This window comes from Apteryx rowi, unplaced genomic scaffold, assembly GCF_003343035.1.
Source record: "Apteryx rowi isolate R43461 unplaced genomic scaffold, aptRow1 scaffold_173, whole genome shotgun sequence".
Taxonomy (NCBI): domain Eukaryota; kingdom Metazoa; phylum Chordata; class Aves; order Apterygiformes; family Apterygidae; genus Apteryx; species Apteryx rowi.
In genome coordinates, this window is record NW_020448008.1 from 821,861 (window position 1) to 836,190 (window position 14,330).

At 38.9% G+C, this 14,330-nt stretch overlaps 1 protein-coding gene across 6 annotated transcripts in view; it reads right to left on the bottom strand.

Moving 5' to 3' along the window:
• Positions 1-6,526: 6,526 nt before the first annotated feature.
• The window catches only part of SLC39A9 (solute carrier family 39 member 9), a 39,894-nt gene continuing 32,090 nt past the window's right edge, over positions 6,527-14,330 (bottom strand). For all 6 annotated transcript variants that reach the window (XM_026060986.1, XM_026060985.1, XM_026060983.1 and 3 more), the window contains 2 exons: positions 13,014-13,148; positions 6,527-11,234 (listed from right to left, as the gene is read on the bottom strand). In XM_026060986.1, coding sequence (XP_025916771.1) covers positions 11,004-11,234; positions 13,014-13,148 — 366 coding nt within the window. In that variant the 3' untranslated portion in view covers positions 6,527-11,003. The remainder of the gene's footprint in view (positions 11,235-13,013; positions 13,149-14,330) is intronic.

The following is a 14,330-nucleotide window of genomic DNA, read 5'->3' on the forward strand; positions in this document are numbered from 1 at the left end:
ATCCCTTGGTCAGAATCACATGGTCTCAGCAACACAGTCCAGACAAAGCCCTCCACAAATCCCTCTCATCCAAACCAATCCAGATCCATCCTCACCAGCCCATAAGTTACGTTAATTCAACTATTAGCTATTTCTGTGCTGTGGATAGAGCACCATTTCAGGAGACTTACAGGAAGTCAGAAAATAAGATGTCAATTTACTGTTTACTTAAGTAAAGGGATTTGATAGAAAGTAGCCAGCCAATTGCTTCCTGAACAGAGAGGACTGGCTTTTTGGAGGCGGCTTGCTGAGGGATTAGCCCCAAGGTCAATGGTCATTTCTCTCAGCCTCTACAGAGATCATTCCTTTTTTGGATCCTAGAAAAAAGACTTCTTCTGGAGATGACTCAGTCACTCTGGTAAATAATAAAAAATAATAAATAAATAAAATAAATAAATAAAAGAAGTTTTTCCACTAAACAAACTTTTTCTTTTTTTTTTTTTTTAGGGCCTTTGGAATACAGAGTAGTCAATGACATGTGAAAAAGTTCCCTCCAGAAGATATCCCATAGCATTCCTGCAATACACCAGATTTTCCCCATTGAGCCTAAACACCATAAATTTATCACATGGCCTTAACAAACAGAAAATGCTTGGTACTAAAACAGCTAGTTTATGGTGGTTCCAACCAGCACCTTGTTCAACAGCAACGGACATACATAGCTGGATTTTTTTCTTTTGCTTTGTTTTTCTTAAATTATAATCCTACCAGCACACGTTCCCTTTCCTTCCTCCCTAGGGAAGGACAGTGCCACATGATATCTGAGGTGACTTCTGCACAACTGTTCCACTTCACAGGCAATTCTTATCAGAGTCTCAATTTTTAAGGTTGAGTGCTGCAGCAATCTGCACACTCCTCCCCGTGGCTGAAGGGTGAACCACAACACTGAAAGAACAAGCCTTCCCCAACAGGTCTTTAAAACAGCGTTCAAAGCTGGCAAGCTTTCTACTTGGTGTGCATACCACCTGCATTTCTAGTTTCCCTTTCCTAGGCCATTCCATTTTACCCATGTTTTAGCCACTTGTGACTAATATTATTCAACCCAATCCCAACATTACAGTAGAAACAGTAGAAAATTACAGAGGAAATGGTTTGAAGAGGTTACACAGCTCAATAGTGATCACTTAGCAAGCTCTACTGGAAGTTTTCTGCAGAGAAAATACACAAAATCACATTGATGACATGACACACAAATATACACACACACACACATATATGTATATATACACATACATATAGCGCATATATATATATAGCGCGTATATATATGTGCTACAAAAGTAACGTGGGCTACATAAAGCCCAGCAACTTTTAGAGGCTTTCATGATCTTTGTGCTCTCTGGTGCCAGGACACTTGGAGTTTTTCAGTTATTCTCAGGGACAGCACAGAGTTTTGAAGGTACAACCACTTATTCAGCCTGTTAATTTTCAGCACAAAACAAAAAAAATATTGCCTTCACAATGAAGGCACCGAAGCAGGGCTCAGTACATCTGGACTCAGTTTCCAGTCCCACCAGAATCTCCCTGACTTGAGCCACGTAACTTGATTTCTCTCTGCCATAGTTCCTCACCTATGAAAATGATATAACATCCAAAACAGCATGAGAATACACAGACCACATCCAGTATACTAGCTTGGATACAATAGCCAGCCAAAAAATTCTGCAGGTGAGGGTTCTGTTAGAACTTCTTTGATGGGTGGATGTTTAATCACTATATATTATCACAGGGAGACAACTGAAGAACCATCAACGTTTTTAAGATTTGTCAAAACAGCCCAATAGCTAGTTAGACACATTAAATGAGATTCAGAGCTGATGGCTGCCCGCTCTGAACAAGTACTTTCTTCAGCTGTTTCAACACAAGTCAGTAGATCAGAATCCTCCCTCCAAGTTTCTAAAACAGGGTTAGCTGCAGGGCTACTTTATACAAGGCATTTCTCCACTGGACAAATTTAGACATTGATTACAATCCACCAATTTTCACACATTTTGTTCCCTCTAGTCTAGCTTTGCACAGAGGGAAAGAAGTCATAGGCTTAACTTTTATATACAATAAATAGATATCTAGAAAACTAGATTGACTAAACCATATTTTTATTTAATATAAATACCATAGAAATGTCCAACACACAAAAACAACATAATTGCTCTTACATATACATTCAACATTCACTTACCTGCACCATTGTTACTGCCATTGAAGCCAAGGCCTTAAAAAGCTAGGGATGCTACAAATTAGGACTTCATCCAGAACTGGAAATGGCAGGGACAAAAACACTTATGTTCTTCATACCCTCCATTAACACATTCCACTATACTCCTCAGGCCTAACATGCAGCAGCCTCCACTTTTTTTTGTTAATTTGTAAACTTTCTCTCCTTCCTGACTTTCTTCACAGCTAGTCACTGCAAGCGCAGGGCTTGGGCTGCGCACACACATAGGACAGAAACAAGATCATACTTCTTGCCATCCCTGCTATCTACATTCTCAAGTGGGTATTCAAATAGAGAGGAAGGAGGGCTACCAGCAGGAGACATGACAAGTCTATTGCAAACCCTGTGTGCCAACGAGAACCCTCAGCCAGCTAAAAGTCTAAGTTGCCTGGCAGTGAAGGACACTGAAAACATTGCCCTCCACAAAATACAGCCATCTACAAGGGCCACCTCCACCCTCCCCAGCTCCATTTACCACCCTCCAGTGAGACATACTGACAAACAGTGTTTGGAGATAAGGCCTCTCTGTTACTGAAGTTCAGCATACAGCTTTCATGGGGGGGGGGAAGAAAAAAAAAAGACGGCTGACCGAGGAGCAGGAATTTGTTGCAGTGCACATGGCTGCAGGGATAAGCAAGGCAAAATTCCCAGGCTTAGCACCCCATGCGCACTGTGGCATTTTCATATGAAGCAGCTACATAGAGTAGAAGCCAGAGAGCACAGTTTTGCTCAAAATCAGCTGTTCCTCAGTTTTTCTGTCAAAAAGCAAAAACAGAACATGGGAAATCTACTCTAGTCCTAAAATGGGACCCTATTTATACCCTAACCATCTGGAGGCAAAGCTCACCTAAGAGGTGCTACAGTAAAGGTCATTCAAATTAGCATAAGAGCTTGTAGCAGGGCTTTTAGCAGCACTCTTCAGTCCCGAGTGTAGACACTCAGCTAACACCCAGTACAAAGAGCACCTCCTTCGAGGTGTTTCTTCAGACAGCAGAAGCATATTAATTTCCACAGATTCCAACACAAGCTGTGATCGTATACTATAATCACCATTTGAGACGCTGAATGGACATACATACAGAGCAAGTACAGAATGAGCATTTTCTCCCTTTTAATAGTTTCATCTTGGCTTTTAGACTTCCTAAATACTGCATAGGTTTAGTGTCAGTAATCATAATACAGCTTACTTTTAATTAGCTCTACATATTTTCTGAATGAGGCATTTTTCTTACCCCACCATCCACTGTAACAGCTAGTTAACCTCTAGACATCTTAGATAATAGAGGAAAAAAAATGCTATGATAAAAAGGGTAGAATGTTGCGCAGTTCTGCCTGGAGGGATACTGAGATAAGCCTTGCACATATCCATAGAAGAATGGTTTAATTTGTAAGCTGGAACAAGAGATGACAACTCCTCTTATTCTTGCTGCTGTCTTCATCCCTAATGAGTATCTGATAAAAATGCTGATGAGAAACTTTTTTTTTTTTTTTCTTTTCTTTTCTTACTGAATGCAGGCACACTCTACACCATCATCAGGACGCCTGCAACACCACAGTTGCTTAATATTTAAGCTTTCAATGGTAACTCCTGTAACATAAATGCACCCAAAGCACTTCCTCCTTTCTCACATCTCTGCAAGGATTTACACCAGACTGCAGTGGTTGTTTCCAATTACTCAGACAACAATTTTATTAAACACACTAAGAGCATATTAAAACCACATAATGCTTCATCATCAATCTTTAAAGTTGAACTTTAGTTGCCAAAAAACAAGAGCCTATCTGGCAAAGTACTAGCTTCTCATTTCTATTGCCTTACATTTGTTTCCACTAGCTACATTAGCAAAATTTTGTCATTTGTTTTGATTCTCCCACAGACTTGTATAAATTAATCAGTCTCCTGTAATTAAGCCAGCATAAAGCAATGGCACTTTTTCCTAACCACATAAGGCTTATGAGCTACCAGAAAAATCAGCAACCATAAACAAATTAGCTGAGAAGACTGATTGTTGCTTAAGGGAAACGGTTAAAATACTGTAACTGTCAAAGTTACAGGATCTTAAATAAGTCTATACATAGCAGCTGGAGGAGAAAAAAAAACTTTTGCTATTGGATTACCTGTAAATCATGTCTATCGAGGGTATCTCTTAAAAGAGGAAACTGAAGACCCTATGCTTGGGGAATGCATACAGTGAGCACTACCCTGTCCTTGCTCCCCAGCATCATTCCCCTTCATTTTTCCGATATTATATGGCTAAAACCCAATTCTGCTTAGAGGCAGCTGGACAGTATGGAGAGCAAGAGGACATATAACCAGAGTTCAGCCAACACCTTATCCCTGTTCCTAAAGGCTGACTACAATCAGTGCTCAAGACTGCTATTCAATTAGTGCCTTCTCAAATTGGGCTGAAGAATTTGGCGCACTTCCAGGTGCTGTTCACACTGTTAGGGAGGCGGGGCCGAGTCCTTAATTGTCTCCCTACAAGCTACTTAAGGCACTGCCTCACTCTAGGTTGCTTTAAGCCATTAACCTTTCCTGGATTGGTCTGACTGACAGTTTCTGGAGTTTTATCACCTGAGGCTCAGTGAGACAGTTTCAGACCACTTTCTTGTGAAAGCTACTCCACCAGGGGGTCTACCTACTATTCTGAAAAGCATATGCAGTTGTTTCCTTAGGGACCATCTTGCAACCTTCTTATTTTGTAGTTAATGCGAGGATCCTGACTCAGAGTCGCATCCTTGCACTAAATCCTGGTAGCAGTCATAGGATGCTGCAGAGTTGTAATAACACAACCTTCTCTTACAAGCCCATAAAAGCATACACACATCAGGACAGAAACTAGAACTTGCATCCACTTTGGCAAAAGGCCAGCACTGGCTTTCATACAGTATTTACTCATTAAAATTATTCAGTAATTTGTGCCCTTCATACATGTTTTAAAATGTTAGATTTAAGTTTGGTAAATTAAGATTTTAGCAGTGGCTACTCTTAAAGTTGCATTTTTTTCAAATAAAGCATAAATTCAATATTTTGTATCAGAAATACAGATATTGCCTTCTTCAAAATCACAGCACACAATGTGCAACTGATTGAATTTTCTGAGAATCTTTGCATAAAACCTGCAAACCCTAAAGATATGCCCTGAAATGTCCTGTAGGAAAACTGACTGTCCTGTAAGTTTTTGCTTAAAGACAACAGAACAGAATCCATTTTCAAAGCTTTGCCTATATCCCCTGCCTGAAAGCCTCTTCGATAAAGACCACTTCTAAAGTTAAAAATAATTGTTAAATGTATTTGCAGCTATTCTTTGCAGCTCAAAATGACGCCAGAAGCAAGTAAAACCCTTCCAAAAAAATTCAGGAGACCAAGGAGACAATTTCTTTTTTCACAGCAAGAACAGTTATGACAGCCACCACTACTAGCATTAAAGAGGAAGCTTACATAGTTATGGCTTAACAAAGGCTTTAACTTCATTGAACACTGCAGGAAGAAGAGCAGGCTGCTTTCAAGGAAAAAAAAAAAGCGTCAGTAGCAAAGATTAAGAGCAATACTGGAGAACTGTGAACATGTAAGCAGTAGGATCATGTGGCAGTCACAAGGAAAACTGAGTTGCGACAAGCTTTCTCCAAAGTAGAGAAACTCACATTTTTATGTTTAGAGTTAACTTTTAATATGTGCACGCATACGCATGCACATGCACACGAAAGGCTACTTTGTCACAAAGGCTCCAAAATAATGAAGTGACTTTGTATTTGCATGTTGCTTTTAGGCAAAGGATAACGATTTATCTTGGGGCAGGCAAGATTGTTTTCACTCCACCCCAGTCTCTCCATTTCCTTTCGCCCTAACACATCCTCCAGCCTTTTAACAGTGGCCTGGAGCAATCTTGAGCCAAACAGCTCCTAATGGCTCTCTAAAGAGGTCTCTGCCTTGTAAGCAAAGGTTAGATTTTCATCTGCCAAGAGAGACTGCTCCAAGGCAATACCAACTCTTAAATATTGTGTAGGAAAGAATTGCCAAATACCTCTCAAGCACAGCTGTCAAGTCCCTTTTTATATCTCTAAATCATTCACGCTTCTGTCCAAATCGACTTTCCCAACAGTTTCATTCTTTAGATTTCCAAGGGGTGCCCAGACACTATGAAGAGAAGCAGCACAAACACCTACAGAAAAATAAGATGTACTGCCTGCAACAACTGCATCCCATTTAAAATTGTCATTTCTTTTTATAGGAGCTGTCAAAATCCCATGCAGTAAATGAGAAGCCAACTCTGAAGCACTGCACCTACTAAAAATTTAATATAATAGAACAAATCAAAAACTGCAACATTATTTTAACCATTCACAATTAAAGTGGAAAAACTATAAGGCAGCCATTCATGGAATGATTTTGTGTACAAATGGTTTGGAAAAGAAGATATTAAAATTACAGTTCCATACACGGAGTTAAGTAAACAGCAATGACCATGTAATGTTTTCCCTGGAAAGCCAAGGCTGCTGAGATGTAATAAAAAGAAAACACAATTTTTTTTTTTTTAAATAAGAAGTTTGAGGTGAACAGGAATCTCAAATTCATCATAAACTTTCCCAGCATAACGCAACCACTCCACCTGCCCCTCTCCCCGGAAGAATATTCTTCCTCCTCTTCCCAGGTCCTATGCAGCAAAGCAGCACAGAATGAGAAGGGAGCAGCAGCAACATTGATTCCACAGCACCTCCCTGTTATCCTGAACAAAGCTGATACCACACAGACACATCAGCTACTGCCAAAAGCTCCTTGAAGACAAACACCAGGTTCTGAACTAGTTTCTGAATAAACACGGTAGTTTTCCTGTGTCTCTTGACATTACCTTTTTACACAATCCACCTAGGAACAGCTCTTTGAAATTCAGAAGTCAAAGGTGGGTTTCTGTGTTTACCACCCAGCCACCTGACATTACAAGGAAAAATTACCAAAAATTCCTATCTTGGTGTGACAGCTCTGCCTTCCTCACACAAGTTAATGTCAGTTCAGCTTCTGTATCTGTCATCAGGTGCTGAAAAAGAAATATTTCCCTTTTTTATACAAAGAACAATAAGGAAATTAGAATGGTGAGTAAAGTAGCTGAGCACACTGGAATCAAGAGAAACACAGCCTTAGTCCAATTCCTACTGCCAATTAAGAAATCAGGAAATGAAAAATCAGCTGAGGCAATTACAGATTTCCTACTAGGGGGATTTACAGAAAAGAGGGAGAAAGATGCCTGGCACTTAGTTAATGTGTTACCTGCTAGACCTACTGCCACCTACCTCACAGTAGAAAACACAGGCAGAGATGGCTATTACAGAGAGAGAGAGAAAGAAGAATTTGTTTGCACCAAGGTCCCCTAAGGAGTAGAAATGACACCAGATGGCCCTGACTACATGCAGTGCTTGGATTTACTGTGACAGATGGGGAGTAGATCAAAAGGGAATATGATAAAATGAGATATTTTAACTCCTTAAAACTCCATGCTTGAAGAAGACAATCCTCCATGTGGACCTAACAATTTGGAAAGGTTTGGTCATTGGAAATTTTGTATTCTCTTATCACATAACCAAAAGCTTCCTTAGTCACTGTTGTTGTAGCTAAATACTAAAAAATACTGTTACAACTTTTAAATGGACGGGAAAAGAAAAATAAAATATCCAAGGAAGCCTACTTAACTGAGTGCCAAAATGAAAACTACAGGTTACTGGACTTTTTTGTGCCAACTTTAAGCCATCAATGTTTTCATTTAAAATCCTTTGCCTGCTGTTGTAACTTGGCCTCTCAAGCTCATAAATCATTAAATCGAGTATTAGCATTTCTGGCGGTTGTCCCAGAAACTGGAAACATGATCTGAGGGATGGGAAGAACGAAAGATGACAAAACCTCTTGCAAAGGAACCTGTTATGATTAACATGCCAAAGGTTAAGTCAGTAGCAAATAGGTTGACTGTTGCATCTTCAATCAATACACACACATCCATACAAAAAGGTACCATCCAGGTACACAGGAGCAAAACACATTAAATGGGACCTTATCTACATACCTCCCTAACCATTACAATTGTTAAACATAAAATGAGCATGGAATCCTGATGCTAGCTTAACTAGGGGAGTGTCAGGGGGGTGCATGTGCAAAGGATGGATGATGGTTTAAAATATCACTCTGCTTAAGAGAAAAAAAAAAAAAAAGAAAAAGAAACTGATCATCATCTTTCCTTACTGGCGTTTTCATCATCTAGCTGAGACTCCAGATCAAGTGTGCTCTACTTAAAGGCTACTGGACTAATAGTTATGAGAGAAACTCAAGGTTCCTCCAGAAAACTAAAAATTAAAGCAGATTCTCTACAGGCTGATGCAAGTCAGTATCATCCATTATGATCAGATGGTGCTCAGCAACACTTAGGTACCTTCATCAGGCTTGCAAACCTTTTAAAGTAAGCATAGTTACTCTTTGGCTTGGTTTTCAAGGAAAAAACCTCACCCTGCAATGTAAACCGTTTCAGGTGTAGTGGGAGAAAAAGAAAAATGACTTGACTTGTATAGTCAAGCAGATAAGCCACTTTTCTTTAAAAACTAGCTGTTCCACAAGATGTAAGCATCTGCTGCTGCACTGAGATGCTTCTACAGCAGACCTTGCAATTCCTGTGAGCAAGGTGGTGAGATTATGAAGGAAGAACATAACCAGGGGGAAATCAGGAAGAACACTGGAAGCTCTGTAACCTCTTTCACTCAACCTTTTAACAGGTAACTTACAAGTTGTACGTGTACATCGTAAAAGCAAATATAATGTGCAGGAGAGATCTCATCTGTGTTACTATTTATGCAGTGGCTTTTCAGAACAGAATTACTTTTGTAAGGCTAGTGTCAAAAATGCTTGTTTACATCTCATGCACTAATTCTATTTGAAAATAATATCTTGCAGGAAATATGATTTCTACTCATTTTGCATTGATTTTAAGATTCATCCATTTTGTAGTAAAACACACAAATGAACAAGCAGTCCTAGGGATTATTACCAAATTCAATCCTGGGGTATATCCGTGTTGTTTTAAAGCAAACGGAGCACTCACTAGTCCAGGAGCTCAGCCAATACCTATTGTTGAACTAATAGACAAACAGAACAGTGACAGAAATGTAAAGTTAAGAGGCACAATGGCCTGTGTAGTATAAGCAATAAATGGCATTAAAAAAAAGACACATTCAAATGGAAACAATAAGCACTTCAGGAAACCAGCAATTCAAGCTTTGAAGCTCCATTTCAAACAACAACAAAAATAAAAACCAGAAAAATATTTGGCAATATTATCTTTAAAAAGTGCAGACAGAGTATAGCTTAAAATGGGCACAGAATTAAAAAGCTTCCCCCCCCCCAAGAAAGGATTGTTTGTTGAGTCTGTGCACATCAAGCATTCCTAACTATTTAATGCACTACAGTTATTAGAGCATAATATATTTTGCATGAGATAAAAAGATGCCTGACAAGAGAAGGCTGTGCCTTGCAAAGGAAGGGATGTTTTATCACCCATCTACAGTGAGAGGCATCAGCAGCTGGCAGTAAGTCCTCAAGTAGATTCATCAAAACTAATGATCACCAGTTAGAGGTGAATGTAGGATTCCCAAAAGAAAATTGAAATGCTTAACAGGTCCCCTGGAAACCCAACAGAATTTGTTTTGTTTAGAACTGCTTTAGATGCACTTTGTACTCTATCTGCAGCATAAATATTTAACCAAAGATCTTGTTTTGTTAGCCTTAATACTTTTTATTTAATCAAAAAACCCACATACCCCACTGATTTCTGTGGTTCAAACTTTTAAAGATGAGCTAGTAAAGTTCTCTGGTCCCTCAACAGCTGTTTCCATCAGACTGCTACTCCTCAGAGCACAGAACAGCTTGATTTCAAAAGACATTGCGGATTTCTTTCTCAAGCGTAGCAGTAGTGTAATCACAGTACCAAATATCTAATTCCTGCTAACATTTTTGGTTGCCTACACTTTATTGACTTGGTGGAAGATCATCTTCCAAGACATTCTGCCTTTTTTAAAGTTGTTAACAATTGTATAAACAATCAAAAAATTTTCTCCTCACTTCTATCCTTTGTCTTAAATAATACACTGCAAAACTTGATTGTACTTCCTTAACCAGCTTTCCTATATTAACCCCACACATTGTCCAGAGCATTTTTTCCTACCAAAGATACTTCTGTTACAACAGCAGCATAGTCCAGAGTGTAGGCCACCTCTACAATACCATTTGTAACAAACATTACAAAAACCAATCACATTGTCAGGACAACATAAAAAACAATGGGGGAGAGCCCCCTACTTCACTAGTAAGAAGACTTTAACCTCCTAAAAGGCAGCCGTCCTTTGTTTTTGTTCTCAGCTGTGAAAGCTGAATTGCAGGATACTTTGGTGATTGCAATTTCATGATGAGCCACTAAGTTCTTCCTCACTCACCTTTCTTAAACTCCAAATTCCATCTTCCCTGAGAATAGGGCCAGAAGTAACAATTAAAATAGCAAATGTCTTCAAAAAAGAAAGTTATACAGAATTAATGTCCGGCTGCCAAAGCACATTTTGCTATACTAAAAACTTTCCCAATATTCCTCATTTTGCAATCAAGCTTCCCTCTGAACTCCATAAAAGTAGATGGGATGGATGATGGTAAGACAGACAATGATAAAGGGAGCAGCCGACAGTTACTGCTCAGGTCAGATTGAGAACGGTGAACTTTGAGCGTTTAGTGATGATGTCCAACGGACAAAACTAGAGGAATAAGGCATCCTAAGACTAGGGCTGCCACTTCCAGACGGCTGAGTCCTTTTCCTCCAGTTGATTCAGGTTTGTGGCTGTGAGCAATTCCTCCCACTTCTGGGAGGACATGAACTGTTGCAACATAAAGAAAAGTCCCAGCAGAAAAAAGCATAGCAACTCCGGTGGCATTGACTTCTGAAAGGGCTTCTTTGCTGCTCTGAGAAATGGAAAAAAAAAAGAAAGAGCAAAAATGAGGCTATGCAGAACTTCAACCAATAATAAAAGTTCTGTAAAAACCCAGACATAGTAGGATTTCCATTAACTCTCATTCCCTCGCAGTGACAACAATTTAAAATGTTGTTTAATGTTTTGCACCTTGCAAGTAGCAACTGACATTATAAAGCTGAATGGGGGAGGTATAAAGACAGACACTTCTCTTCATACTTAGTTCATTTTACTTCTAAGAACCCTTACACCAGAGTTTATGTAGAAACATCTGTTTTGACTATCTCACAGCAACAGATAAACCAAAATGTGTTTTTAAAAACATGAAAGTTAGATTGCAAAGACACAAAATTTAAGAAGGATGTTCAGGACTGATGTTTTTTCCCTTTTTAAGAGTTCAAATAAGCTGTTAGCCTTTAAAGATCTAGTCCCCTGGAGTTCAATGCGAGTTTTGCTAGATTTAAGCCCCAAATGACCACACTTCTGTATTTCATTTGGATATATAGGCAAACACCCCATACTTTCCAGGATTTCCATGCAAGCTTATTTTTGAAAAGACATGCATCTTCCAAATCAAAAATTTGAGCACCTCTTCACTTTCATACTAGGATTAAGATCATACTACTCATGACTAAGTGTAATGAAATGCAAAACTCTTCGTATCAGTTTCAAACACCTTCTTAATCAATCTCCCACTCAAGTGTGATTTTACTTCTTTGGTATACTCTTCAGTTATATTTCCAGAGATGTATCCTTTACCCTGGAACTATATAACCACTGTGGCAGTCTTTATGCCTCACCAATTCTGTTCTTTCTGAAGCGCAAAATGCAAAAAACTTTCAAGCCAGCCTATATCAAGCAAGTGCTCAAACATCATTCTGATTTCTATTTACAAACCCAGCCCCTTCTGCCATCTCCTATTCTGCAGTATCAGGCGTAAACTCCTTTCCAGCCAGTAAAGGAATTATCCTAGATGATTTACTTTATCTGTCTCTTCCTGCATTAAGTTTCATGACACACTTCAGATTCCTTCATAGTGTGGTCACCAGCAAAACCTACAGCAGTTAGAACTACAGAAGTGTCACAGAAAATGCAACAAGAGGCAGAAACATTTAATTTGGACAGATGATAAACACATGTCCAGTCACTCAATTCACAGGCCGCTGATTGCATAAAGTCAAGCCAAAACTATGATGTAGAAGGAGTATGGGAGGCAAAAAGGCTGTTCTACCTCTAGCATAGAGGATTCAACCTCTGACACAGAGTGAAAGAGCCTTTGAAGACAAGACAACCAATTCTGGGATGGCAGAGAAAATTAGCAAAGATGATTCTTTCATCTGCATGTTAAACAGAGTGCATGCAGCAACAGTGAAAATGACTCAAGTATCTAGTTATATTTGCACCACATGTACCACATTACATCTGAGGTGATCGTACCACATTTGTACCACATGTACCACATTATATCTGATGTAAAGTTCCCAGGGGAAGAGGTAAAAAGGAGAAGAGACAGAAATCAGTCTTCTAAAATTACACATAACCCTACAGAGGAGCTATATTATTAGTTCTGATGGAAGACAAAGGCCATTTTTCATGTTTCATACATACATATTGCTACCTTTTTTTAATCTACTTTTTTTTTTTTAAACAGCTCCTTTCTGCTAAATTTTTAAAACAATTTGAAAAAATGTTTAATGAATCCCATAAGATGTTTGTTTCCCAAACCCCACTGCTAAGCTACATTTTGAGCAGAACTAAATCACAGACCTACCTTGCTTAGCCCTAAGTATGTCACCAGGGACATAACAGGTGCTGCCAGTGCAAAGACCAGCAAGTGTTTTCTGATTCGATTCCGTTCCAGCCCAGCATGCATCAGGAAGGAAACAAGGCCAAAGGCAGCTGGTGCCTGCAAAAACAATATTCACTGACAAAACAATCCCTTCTAAAATTCCCAGCACTGAACTGGAAGAGATTAAGGTAAAGCACTAGTATGCTGCATTTAACCCAAATCAACAGAAGTCTGCAGAAGTGCCCTGCCTTCAAACTAAAGGAAATCCGTGTCCCAGCTGCCAGAGTACAGATATTTGTATAGTCACTATAAACGTTCAACTGTTCATTCTGGCTTGAAGTGTTCCTATAGTCCCTAAGTGTTCATTAACTAATTTGCCTTTTTCTTTTTTTCATGTTGATATTATGCATCCTTAGACAGCCGGTCGCTTCAGCCAAGGCAGAAAAATTCCACAATTAACATGGAGAGGAAAATAACCCAAAACGAAGACAGCCAGCTGTCAATCTCCAAGCGAACAAAAACCTGAGATCTCTTTTGATTAGTTTTTCCTCATTCAAATCTACTTGTTGCTACTGGGAATAACCAAACACTTCCTTCTTATCCCTCTGCTAGCATCCAGTTCCTTATCCACAAGCATTGCTGTCCTTCTACTCATGGAACTTATTATATTTTTGCGCACACTGAGATGGTGGCAGTCCAGCCCTGGCAATTTTATTTGAGATAAAAATGTAAATTAAAATATATTAGAGTTGTTTTCATGCACAGAATCTTTTTTACCTAGAGGAAGGAAAGCATGAGTGAGGGGAAAAAAGATGAGAAGGACAAAAATTGATCAGCATCAAAAGGTGAGAGGTATCAAAAAATTAACAAGATAGGAAGAAATTCTCTTGAGAGTTTATCATAGGAGAAATTTACTATTTTTAAAAATTGTACAATTTCAGAAGGCAGCTAGTTTGAACATTAAGAATAATAAAAGCCAGTTTCTTCACTTGACAATAGCCATAACTTAAGCTTCATAGCAAAATGTGACATTGACATTGCAGTCTTTGAAGAGGGTTGCATCAAGCATCATTTACTGTATGAGCAGTTAAAAAAAAAAAGACTTAAAGACTTACTAGATCTGGATTTCCTAACATTCTGGACATGCAATTATGTAAGCAATATTTTAGATGAATGCACGACTAACTACTTTAATAGGTGCATGTGCAGCCGTAAGTCAAATACATAAGCACTCACAAAATATTTAGGAACTACAGCTAATATACATACATGAACATTTTAAGAAAAACAAACAAAAAA